The sequence below is a fragment of the Littorina saxatilis genome, linkage group LG4 (assembly GCF_037325665.1).
Source record: "Littorina saxatilis isolate snail1 linkage group LG4, US_GU_Lsax_2.0, whole genome shotgun sequence".
In the NCBI taxonomy this organism is placed as follows: Eukaryota; Metazoa; Mollusca; class Gastropoda; order Littorinimorpha; family Littorinidae; genus Littorina; species Littorina saxatilis.
The window spans coordinates 13,755,323-13,768,286 of NC_090248.1; the positions used below are offsets into that span (position 1 = coordinate 13,755,323).

Sequence of the window (12,964 nt, forward strand, 5' to 3'; positions counted from 1 at the left end):
TAGGTAGAGGAATATCATTCACCATCCATTTGGCCGCAAGTTGCCTCACTGAAGTATTGTGTCATTGTTCACCATACAACATCTCTCATATCACTTCTCCTTTGTATTCCAGATGTTGTAATCATTGCTTGTTTGCTTGAATTTAAGTATTCCAAGTAAAGAGTCCTGTCAGACTTATTTACTAGGCATATATGTCTTTGGGATTATTCCACTGAACCACTATGGTAAATGAATATCTGAAGTATTTTGTTACTGTTGAAAATGTGTAATTTTGATTCCCAGTTACAAGGAAAGACACAAAAATGACCTCACAAATGCAAAATTTTCTCGGCTTCTGGGAGGCTTTGCCACCCAGACCCCCCCAGCGGGGCGTTGCCCCTGCACCCCACCGGGCCCTCGGCGGCCCCTGGACCCCTGCCTTCAGTTGAACCCCCCCCCCCCCCCCCCCCCTCAAACGAACTTGGTCCGGCCCTGCCCTTTGTGTTTGAAACATTACAGAATGTCTCAGAATGTTTTCTCGCAACTATGTTCATCGGAGCATGTGTCTCTGGATAAATTATGCACTGGCTTTCACTTTTACAGTCTAACGCACAAATTGTACAGCTTGTTGAGCAATGAAATATATGTTTGTTGTGGCTACCTACAAGTATCTCAAAGTTACAAATTAATTCGGAATTAAGTGTTTCATTTCCTCCGTACATCAGCACAAAATCTTGTACGATTTCAAGTAAGAATGTGTAGTTAACACATACTAAGCTTGTGACCAGCTGATTCAACACATTTGGCCCGCAGGGCTGTGTCTCAGAGCCGCGTCTCAGCATTCACTAGTTTTCATTGTATTTTACGAATGCACTCAGCAAATCCTCTTTATTTCTAATCACTTTTTTCTTGTTTTTTTTTTATTCACTTTATTTCCGACACATCCGTTTTGCCATATAATAGTTTTTTTCCAACGTTGTCACAGATTTGGTGACCTCGCATTCAGTTGGTGCGCACAGGGACCTATCTAATATAGGTCTATGGTGCGCACAACTTTTTGTCCACAGTCAAAGAAACCATCGAAAAGTTCAGTTGAAGTCGCGTGGACTATTCAGCAATTCATCTCAATTAGAACAACAATCAGCACGACGTTGTCTTCTTCGTCGTTCGCTCAGACAGCAACTCCGGAGGCAGCACGACGTTGGAACCGTACTATCATTTTTCACCACAATTCTAAGGCCCGGCTGAATGAAAGCAACGTCAAATGTGTTCACTCCTTTCACCAGAGTTTTCACTCCTTTCACCAGAGTTTCCACTCCTTTCACCAGAGTTTCCACTCCTTTCACCAGAGTTTCCACTCCTTTCACCAGAGTGTTCACTCCTTTCACCAGAGTTTCCACTTCTTTCGGCTTGTGTTGAGATTTCTGTTTCCCCTGGTACTGGTACCACAATCACTGTGTCTTTCACGACATCGCGATACGCTGGCGGCAGGTCTGACTGTGCTGCGTTGTTTTCAGGCGAGTCAGGGGAGCTAACTGGATCATGTTCACTGTATGGCGGGGGTTGCACGGGTTGCGCCCCTTGATTTGCTGGCCATTCCCAGTTTGAGAGAGCGTTGAAAAGTCGTTCCATATTTTGCCGAGGAACGTTTAGTGTAAACACCGAGGAATTTCTGCCACTCCTCTGATTGTTTCCTGTGGAAGAGAAGAAGGAGAGTTGAGGGAATAATTAATGAAGAATTAATTGAAATAAACACTGGGTGAGCCTCGACAACAACAATACAACTTGACCAAGCTTTACTGAGTTCGGTATAACCATCCATCCACGGTCAAACAAGACTGAAACAAGTGTAGCTAAAAACAACTTCATAGAGACTAAAACAGACAAATTGACAAGACACTGCCATGAAAATGTTTTTTCCGAAAATCATCTATTCCTTTAAGACAGCGGAACCATAATAAAAACAAACGGAAGCAAACGAACAAAGTCAATACATTATTAAATGGTGCATGACCCTACCTCGTCTTTGGCCGTTTCTGGTCCTGATCTTGTTGACACAGTGGTAGCGCACAAAGCACAGCACCAGGAGCACCAGCGACACGAGGAAGGCTCCCACCACTGCGATTATCTGCACCGTGTAGCTGCACGTGTGGAATACACACAAGATAGTATACTCAAGATATCTCTGGATTAAACAATCTACAGAAATCGTAGTAAATCACAGGCAGCGGTATGCAAACTCATTTGCTAGACTAAATAAAAAAACGCTGGCGCTGGACCCGAGTACGAGTACTCTTCAGACTGGCTCGCTCCCCCAGTATGAAAGTTTCTGTCTTGTGCACGTGGATTAAAAAAAAAAAATTATTTATTTATTTTACACAATTAAAAAAATTATTAGAGTAAAATAAAACATTAAAACGTTCATAATAAACAATAGTAAACAAGAATTAAAAAAAAAAAAAAATTTGACCGCCCATGCCGGGAATCGAACCCGGATCACTTGGATTTAAAAAAAAAAAATTTATTTATTTATTTTACACAATTAAAAAAAAATTATTTAAAATAAAACATTAAAACGTTCATAATAAACAATAGTAAACAAGAAATAAAAAAAAAATTTAAAAATTGACCGCCAATGCCGGGAATCAAACCCGGATCACTTGGATTAAAAAAAATTTAAAAAAATTATTTATTTATTTTACACAATTAAAAAAACTATTAGAGTAAAATAAAACATTAAAACGTTCATAATAAACAATAGTAAACAAGAATTTTAAAAAAATAAAATAGACCGCCCATGCCGGGAATCGAACCCGGATCACTTTGGCCATAGACTCTCTCGTGCTCTCTGTCTCTCTTTCACCGAAACCAATAGTTTCTTTGCCGAGACCAAATCCCCACCCGTCGGCTGTCTTGCAAATCATGCTTTTCTCGTCACTGCGTGACGTGTTCGGCTCAGCCGCCCAAGTCTCCCCTTTAGTTCAGGCTGTTCGCAAAGCGACCAGCCTCCCACCGCAAAAACTCCCCCCCTGTTAAGAGTCGTTTTTGTGGAATATTTCGCATTTAGGTCCCAGGTAACATTATGAAGTTTTAATACGATCAATCGGACCTATTATCAAGTTAGTGTATCAACTTTTGAACGAACTGCGCCCAGTAGTTTCCCAGCAATAAGCTGTTAAGTCCAGACGGACAGACAGACAGACAGATACACAGACACACAATTAAAGTCTGCTGGACCCTCCTACTGCGTACTCGGGGATAAACACACAGGCTAGCACAGTGGTAAAAAGTATAGTAAGATATCAAGTAAGGGAGACTGACTCGGACTTCGGGAGGGAGGGAGATAGGTGGAGGGAGGGACTGAACGAGAGAGAGGGAGAGAGAAAGAGAAAGAGAGAGAGAGAGAGAGTGTGTGTGTGTGTGTGTGTGTGTGTGTGAGAAAGGGAGAGAGAGAGATAGGGAGGAAGAGAGAGAGAGGGAGGAAGAGAGAGAGAGGGAAAGAGGGAGAGGGAGGAAGAGAGAGAGAGAGAGAGAGAGAGAGAGAGAGAGAGAGAGAGAGAGAGAGAGAGAGAGAGAGAGAGGTATCAAATCAAATCAAATTTTATTTTTTGAGGGCTGTGGCATAAGCAATACAACGAGCTTTTTTTCAACCAGCCCTCGCCCAGAGAGGGGACTAATCTAACACATATGTACACGGACATTCACGTAGAAAAAAAGAGAGAAAAAAAGTAGAGAAAAAACAACATCAAATGAATATTTACACATTACAGATTATACACAAATATTAAGCGTCATATATATGTAACACTAGAATGAAAACCCGCTTCGCCGGGAAGAAGTAGAGCCGAATGATATCCGGCTTCGCCGGGAAGAAGTACAATATAGAGCCAAATACCCGGCTTCGCCGGGAAGAAGTAGAGGAATACCCGGCTTCGCCGGGATGAAAGCGTTGTGGACAGTGACCTTCTAAAAATAGTAACGGGAATATCCGGCTTCGCCGGGATGAAAGCGTTGTGGACAGTGACCTTCTAAAAATAGTAACGGGAATATGGATTGACGCCACACGAAGGAAGGGAGATAAACGCAAAACACTGGAGAAGATAAGGAAGAGTTACTGGGAATGGATCTGGGAAGATTAACAGAAAAACCAGAATCGACTCAGCGCTGCGCGCTGAGAGCACGTGTTGAAAATTCTCATCGACCAGGTTGTGTCCGGGGTCTACCTGAAGATGCCCACCAAATTTGAAGCAGATCCATCGAGAACTTTGGCCGCGCATCGCGAACACACACACACACAGACAGACACAAGCCGTAATATATATAGACTAGATGAATACCCGCTTCGCCGGGTACCGGCTTCGCCGGGAAGAAGTAGAGCCGAATACCAGGCTGCGCCTGGGACCCGGCTTTGCCGGGTGTACGCCGGCGCACCGCACGGAGGAAGGGAGACAAACGCGGCTGAAAACACTGGAGAAGATAAGGAAGAGTTACTGGGAATGGATCGAGAGAAAAACCAAAATCGGTTCAGCGCTGCGCGCGAAAAACCAAAATCGGTTCAGCGCTGCGCGCTGAGAGCACGTGTTGAAATATCTCATCGATGAGGTTGTGTCCGGGGTGTAGCTGAATACGGTGTCCAAATTTGAAAAAGATCCACCGAGAACTTTGGCCGTGCATCGCGAACAGACAGACAGACCGACAGACAGACACTAGTCGTATATATAAATAGATAGATAGATAGTGAGAACAATGCTGAATAAACATGCATGAGTAAATGTGTTATCAAAACTTTGAGTGTTTTTGTGTGGATATAATGAACATTGATGCTTTGGACAAAAAATAAAAAAATTAAAAGTTTTCCATCACTGTGAATGTTCGTAATTTAACATTAAATACAATGAAAGGTGTTTTTTGAAAGTATTGAGACTCATTGGGACTCTCACAAATTCCGATGGAACTTTATTTTTCAAGGATAGAGGTTTAAGGCGACGCCTTTTCTTACAACCGGTCCTTACTTCTAATACAAATGTCTGTGAGAGAGAGAGAGAGAGAGAGAGAGAGAGAGAGAGAGAGAGAGAGAGAGAGAGAGAGAGAGAGTGTGTGTGTCTGAGAGAAATAAACAGACAGACAGACAAACTGAAAGACTGAAAGACAGGCAGAGCAAGAACAAGAAGAGAAAGGTTGTCTTTCTGTAGGATTGAACAGGATGTGCTTTGTCTTACTTTAACGTCAGGCTGAGTGTCATGAATTTTTTTCCAGATATTGATTTTGTTTTTAATTAAAAAAAAAAAAAGCGGACAAAATGTCTCTAGTTATAATTGTAAGAAAAGAAAAAGAAGACGAAGCAGAAGAACAAGAAATGTGAGATGATCTAGGAGGATACCAGTCATACATCCGGGTTTTTTCAGCCTTGTTCACCTCGGAAAAGAGAAAAAAAAAGAAAGAAAAGAAGAAAGAAAGAAAGAAAGAGAGATAAATAAAAAGAAATAAGGAAATAAAAGAAATGAACGAAAACACAGGGTCAAATTTGAAAACTGAAAAAAGAAAAGAAAAATTAAAACGAAAAGAAAAAGGAAGAAACCTTGTTCCTTCGTCGTTCTATATCCCTCATCTCTACTCGCCCGCACCCCCCCCCCTTCGCTTTGCTGTTTTTCTTTTCCGGACTCTGTGTGTGTGTGTGTGTGTGTGTGTGTGTGTGTGTCTTTTAATCATCCCTCTCTCTCTCACACACACACGACACACATACACACGCACGCACGCACGCACGCACACACACACGCACGCACACGCGCACACACACACACACACACACAATATCCCTCACCTAGGAATACTGCCAGAGGAGTCGCAGCACTCGTTGTTGCCACAGCAACCGTAGCTGCAGTTTCCACCACAGTGGTCGTCTTCGCTGTTTCTGGTGGTTGTGTGGTCGTCATCGTTATCGTCGGATTTTACTGTCAGGAAGCAGAGCAAAATATTGCATGAGGACAGAGTGACAGTAACAACTGTTTTAACAATTTTTTTTAAAATTTGTGATCAAACAAATGAGGAAATAACTCGGTACCCGCGTCAGTCTACCGCGCGCGCGCGCGCGCGTGTGTGTGTGTGTGTGTGTGTGTGTGTGTGTGTGTGTGTGTGTGTGTGTGTGTGTGTGTGTGTGTATATGTGTGTGGGTCACCCTGAATGTGTTTCAGTAACTCGCGCAAAGCTAGGACAAGTTTCATTGTAAAACCCACAGCGCACTATATCTACTACTGTTCAGACACTGCAACACAGCTGTCAAAGCTAGGACAAGTTTCATTGTAAAACCCACAGCGCACTATATCTACTACTGTTCAGACACTGCAACACAGCTGTCAAAGCTAGGACAAGTTTCATTGTAAAACCCACAGCGCACTATGTCTACTACTGTTCAGACACTGCAACACAGCTGTCAAAGCTAGGACAAGTTTCATTGTAAAATCCACAGCGCACTACATCTACTACTGTTCAGACACTGCATGTGCTTCAAAACATAACCGAATAAAAAGTATCTACAACTAAAGTTGGTTTGTTTTGATTCCTTTGACATTCCTCAAACTACGTCTTCCGTAACTCGCAGTGGGACCCGCAGGGAAGTTTGTTGTGACCCAGATTAAAGCTGAACCACTTCACGCTTGGGCATCAACCTTAATTGGCGTGTTTCATTTGTTTTCAGGAGGGGGTAGGTTCCTTCGCGGTATGAGCAGGGTACAAAATTAATGTTTTTTGGTTGATGTCCTTCCTCCGTCCGCCATTCTACGGTACATTGTTCTTGCCATAATGTTTGAGTGACTGAAGGCTTTCGGTAAGATTACCTGCATTGATGTATTATTACAAACACGGTGTTTTTTGCAAGACAGCAAGTTGTTTAAATGTTATTAAACGGGCCATCGGGTTGTGGAAAATGTATGCCTACAAAAATAAATAAATAAATAAATAGAAACAAAATCTTGAAGGGACAGAAACTCTCTCAGTCTTCTCTGACTGTCAATCTTTATTTCTGTTTCTCATTCTTTAAATTGAAAGTCTTCTTGGATCGAACTGGCCCATACCGTCGTGGCATGCTATGGTCATTCGCTGTTAAAAAAAAAAGACAAAAGAAAAAGAAACGGCTTTCTGTTTTTGCTTTCTTAGAGTTTTATCCTTTTCCATAAACGTACCAGTGATGAGCGTGCCTGAAACATTTTTTTAAGAAGTGTAACCACCACGCAGCAGTATTTGTTGTTTTAATCTTCGTGGCAGTCCCGAAACTAATTCATCCGTATCTGGTACTTGTACTAGATTGATACAAAGGAGGCAGTGTTGTGTTACCCTAAATTACACAGTCTTGTACCCCGCAGTCAATGGGTCTTCTGGTACATGTATACCGTAGCTATTTACCGACACGTGCGTTCAACCTTAACTGTACGTGCTTACTTAGTCTAGTTTCAAACCTGTCGTATTATTTGAGTGGTGAGCTTCACCTCGATCGAAACTTATAGTAGAACACGAACACATCGGCAACTAATGTACTTTACCGTAAACAAATAAAAACGGAGGATAGAGCATTGATTGATTGATTGATTGACTGACTGATTGATTGATTTTGTTTGGGCTTAAGTTTAACTTACGATTGACGAACTTTCATTACTGTAACCCGCTCGCTCCTATTTTTCCCACCAGCCCTGATAATTTGAGGGGGCTAGGGTGGTATAGCCGGTAGAGAACGAGAACTTCAAGTGCAAAATCAGTACAATGTAATACAATTTACAACTCTCAAGCATGGAGAACAAAAATTGCTTCCAGATATAAGCCGCATTCCCGTGAGGCATTTAATAACGATGAAGACACGAAATGTTTTCCCCGTTGGCCTCAGTTCAAGCCAATGTGTAAATGTATCTACTGATGTGTCTAGAATATATGTGAGCCCATCCCTGCTGTCAAGAGAGATCCCGGCATGCACACGCATTCAGAATACTAGTTACACGGTAATCACTCACCAGTAACGACAATGTGAGCTGCACTCCAAATAACAAATGTCGTCCAAACCGTGGATGATGTCACGCGTTTCATGAAGATGACGTCCATGACGAAAGACTGAATATCTTCCCTGTTTGAAGCTTGAAGTCAAGTGCAATCTTCTCAATTTCCGTGAAACTCTCACTGGCTCTTCAGAATTCTCAGAATTATACTGCACAGTGTGTTGAGATAGACTACACACACACTTTCACATCGAACTAAATTGTTTTTGTGAGATGAATACCTAGTAGGTATCAAAAACTAAGGCCTGCACAAACAAGATGTCCAATGAATAAAACCAAAATCGTATTTTTTGTTTATCTCATCACAACACAAGTGCAACTGTTTTCTTTGTTTAATTCTTGAGCTGCGGCAGAGATACAAACCATTTCAAGCGAGCTTTTGCAGTGAACTAAATTAGTGTTTTGTTTTATTCAGCCATTCGTTTCGATTTTTTCTCTCGTGTTAGATGGTAGGGGCATCGACTTTTTTGTTCCCAGGTTTAGCCCAGACAAACATTGGCCATTATACCAATATATGCTTGCTGACTAATGGTCATGACCATGAACACTTTTCAGTCTCTATATTAAGCTGACCGTATTTTTGCCAGCAACGTTTGAACTCGCTTAATTTAATGTGAACACTGCGCTGACCGCCGGTTGTACATGTACTTTTAGTCCCACTGTTTCCTTCTTCGCCGCTGCTGTGCGCACCTGGTATCATAGATACATTGGTACACAGTTTGGATATAAAGTGTTTTTTCCCTTTGGAGTTGTTGTTCTTCTTCGCAGTTTCGCCTTGTTTAGCCCACCACCAGTCAGTAGGTTTAGTCGTGTGGACGTAAAGGTATATAGTTTCGTTATCACCACTAAATTCGCAGGTACGAACAACGCGCGTCTGCTCTGTGTCGCTGTCACCCGTCGTTGTTTACCCTTTCAGCAAGGACTGCTGACTAGTAGTCCTTGCCTTTCAGCTGACCGAGTACTGAAGCGCTGAGGGTGTGTGTGTGTGTGTGTTGGAGGTCGCGAAACGACTCGTGACTGACATGGGGTACATTCCTGTTTCTTTTCAGCCCCGCGCTACCCGAGTCTTACACGCATGATAACACTTCGCAATTGTCAGTACCTCCCGTAAACATATAGGCCGGATTTTTGTGGATTCAAATGTAATTCTGCTCTACTGAGTGTACATTTACAAGAATGTTTCTAAATTGTTGTGTTAGGAGTAAAGAACTGAATCCCAAAATCATTCCGTACACAATTTATTTTTTGTTAATGATTATCACACAAAAACTTCCCTACGTAGGTGCAGGTACTTGCAATTAACATAAAACAATCTGACAACAGGCAGAACTGGCTGTATGAAGGATACGATGATCATTCTTACTCATCAAGTTAAGTTCAATTGAACGGCCAACAAGTGTTTTAAACAGTGCTCCCAAACACGATTACGTACTAGATAGCAATGGTGGTTTGCTCAAACTGAACAAACATGGTTTGCTTGTTCGAAACTCAACCACCCCACGCGTGGCATTTACCGAGCTTTTAAGTTGTGGCATTTACGCAGCTTCAGAAGCAAAACCCCACCTACTCTTGGAAGACTACATTACCCTTAAAAAAATAAGTCTGTCAAGAAGCAGATTAAAAAAAATGTGTCGGCTAAAGATAAATCCAGCTCCCGAGTCAACAAAACGCACTAGTAAGCCTTCACAGGCATGCGACCAAGGGTAGGGCGGATGGTGTCGAGAGAGGTGAAGGGACGGGGAATGTTTACAGTGCCGTGTGCCGGGCTGTGAGCAGTGCCCACCAATGTTTAGCTCAGGCACCGTCGCAGCAGACGCGCCTTAGTTCTATGCAGGAAAATGCAGCGCGCTATTCTGGCCATGTGGCCAACTGTCGTCCTCATCTCTAAGACAGACTGATACCAAGAGGTGTAAGTTACACCCGCCTTCAGGCTCAGGCATTTTCAAACGCTCGACTCAAGACTGTTCAAGTCGAGTCATTGCTACTGTGATTTGGGGCTACCCGATTTGAATGGCTCACTTTTGTTTTGTCAAGTCCCAGCTGTAAAACGGCACTTTGAAAACATCAATAAACTGCACGCTTGTATTCAATGCTGCGTCATAAATATGTATGCAGTTGATACTCTCTCGCTCTCTTTCTCTATGTTGTATTAGGCATGCTTCTTGTGTTGTTAGTTTGTTTGTTTGAATTTGTCTTTTTTGTTTATTAGTTTATTGGCTTGTAGTTTGTTGTTTTGTCTGATCGTCTCTCTGTTTGCTTCGCTTATATGTATATAATAACTTCATGTAATATGATGTTTTGTGTGTGTTTAATATGTAGTAAGGACAGGTTGTAAGACCTTATATATTAAAGATCAGTCAGTCAGTCAGTCAGTCTGTCTGTCAGCCTCTCTGTCTCTTTCTCTCTCTGTCTGTCTGTCCGTCTGTCTCTCTGTCTCTCTCAGTGTCTGTCTCTGTCTCTTTGCCCCTCTCTCTCTCTGTTGAATGTGTGTGTGTGTGTGTGTATATATGTGTGTGTGTGTGTGTGTGTGTGTGTGTGTGTGTGTGTGTGTGTGTGGGGGTAATCAGTTGTGTGTTCCACTTAGTTATCAGCAGCACTCATAAAAGGTGGACCACTGAAAGAACATGTGCATAAAGCCTTCCACCCACACAGTCTTACGCTTCAGAAAAATGACTAGACTGGAGAACACGCCAATGGCAACGGTGTGCAGGCAACTTATTCAGGGCCGGACTCCCGGGGGGGTTATGGGGGTTATGGGGGTTGCGCAACCCTTCAGGGTCAAGGTCAAATAACTAAACCTAGCAATGACATCATACACTAAGAACTGTTTTACACATTTTTCCTACCAAACTACATGTGACCTTGACCCAAGGTCAAGACAAAGCTGTTAATTCAAGACATAGGAAGTACAATGGTGCTTATTGGCTCTTTCTACCATGAGATATGGTCACTTTTAGTGGTTCACTACCTTATTTTGGTCACATTTCATAAGGGTCAAAGTGACCTTGACCTTGATCATATGTGACCAAATGTGTCTCATGATGAAAGCATAACATGTGCCCCACATAATTTTTACGTTTGAAACAGTTATCTTCCATAGTTCAGGGTCAAGGTCACTTCAAAATATGTATACAATCCAACTTTGAAGAGCTCCTGTGACCTTGGCCTTGAAGCAAGGTAAACCAAACTGGTATCAAAAGATGGGGCTTACTTTGCCCTATATATCATATATAGGTGAGGTATTAAATCTCAAAAACTTCAGAGAAAATGGGAAAAATAGCTGTTTTTTAGACAACATTTAGGGCCCCTGCGACCTTGACCTTGAAGCAAGGTCAAGATGCTATGTATGTTTTTTGGGGCCTTGTCATCATACACCATCTTGCCAAATTTGGTACTGATAGACTGAATAGTGTCCAAGAAATATCCAACGTTAAAGTTGGCCGGCCGGACGGACGGGGGGGGACGGACGGACGGATGACTCGGGTGAGTACATAGACTCACTTTTGCTTCGCATGTGAGTCAAAAAACCAGGAAGTAACTCAATGGAAAAAACTAAACTAACCATCACAAAGGGTGCTCTCAGTTTCTTCGCCTGTCACGTTCTGCGATATTTAATTACGCTCTCAAAATACTTTCTTTTGCAAAGCCGACCTCCTGCGCGTGAGCGGCATTATTTGTAACGCAGAATCTTATGAAAGCGATCTGAAAGCCTTTCCCTTTACGCATCATCCCTTTGACCGTACAGGTCTGTACTACTACTAATTAAAGTTGAAGTGCAATGCCACGGTACTGTATACCCCCAGCGAAGGACAAATCGGCTCTTTCTCTCTCTCACACACATCCCAAGTCACACACACACACACACACACACACACGCGCACACACACACACACGCACACACCTACAGATACATAATATGCACAAGCAGCGTGGAAAGTTTCAGGCCTTGTACTATATTGGCGGTCACACCCGAGTGCACCTGTGTGTTACCGCAGCGTCTACATAAATACGATATCCGTGTACTTCTGTCCGCATAATAACAAATTACCTGTATCTATAAATAACTGAAAAGTCTTGTCATGAATACACCGACAAAACAAAGTTCAAAAAAAGAAAGAGAATGTTTTCCTTGAACATAACATGTTACAAATGTGTCTCTTTAGAGCTAGGCAAGTATAACTCTATAACTACTAAGCATAATTATATAACTGTAGCCAGTACGGTTACCATAGCAACCAATAACAAGAAGGGCAAAGCCCATACGACTCACATGCTTGACCTAAACCTAGCAATGACATCATACACTAAGAACTGCTTTACACATTTTTCCTACCAAAATACATGTGACCTTGACCCAAGGTCAAGGTCATCCAAGGTCATGCAACACAAAGCTGTTAATTCAAGACATAGGAAGTACAATGGTGCTTATTGGCTCTTTCTACCATGAGATATGGTCACTTTTAGTGGTTCACTACCTTATTTTGGTCACATTTCATAAGGGTCAAAGTGACCTTGACCTTGATCATATGTGACCAAATGTGTCTCATGATGAAAGCATAACATGTGCCCCACATAATTTTTAAGTTTGAAACAGTTATCTTCCATAGTTCAGGGTCAAGGTCACTTCAAAATGTGTATACAATCCAACTTTGAAGAGCTCCTGTGACCTTGACCTTGAAGCAAGTTAAACCAAACTGGTATCAAAAGATGGGGCTTACTTTGCCCTATATATCATATATAGGTGAGGTATTCAATCTCAAAAACTTCAGAGAAAATGTGAAAAATGTGAAAAATAGCTGTTTTTTAGACAACATTTATGGCCCCTGCGACCTTGACCTTGAAGCAAGGTCAAGATGCTATGTATGTTTTTTGGGGCCTTGTCATCATACACCATCTTGCCAAATTTGGTACTGATAGACTGAATAGTGTCCAAGAAATATCCAACG

General features: G+C 42.2%; 1 protein-coding gene across 1 annotated transcript; it reads right to left on the minus strand.

The window, feature by feature from the left end:
• Positions 1-860: 860 nt before the first annotated feature.
• On the minus strand, positions 861-8,998 carry LOC138964018 (uncharacterized). The gene is made up of 4 exons (XM_070335895.1): positions 7,977-8,998; positions 5,801-5,930; positions 1,999-2,120; positions 861-1,673 (listed from the first exon to the last, which is right to left on the minus strand). The coding sequence occupies exons 1-4, from the start codon at positions 8,062-8,064 to the stop codon at positions 1,240-1,242; spliced, it is 774 nt and encodes a 257-aa protein (XP_070191996.1). The 5' UTR covers positions 8,065-8,998; the 3' UTR covers positions 861-1,239.
• Positions 8,999-12,964: the final 3,966 nt, after the last annotated feature.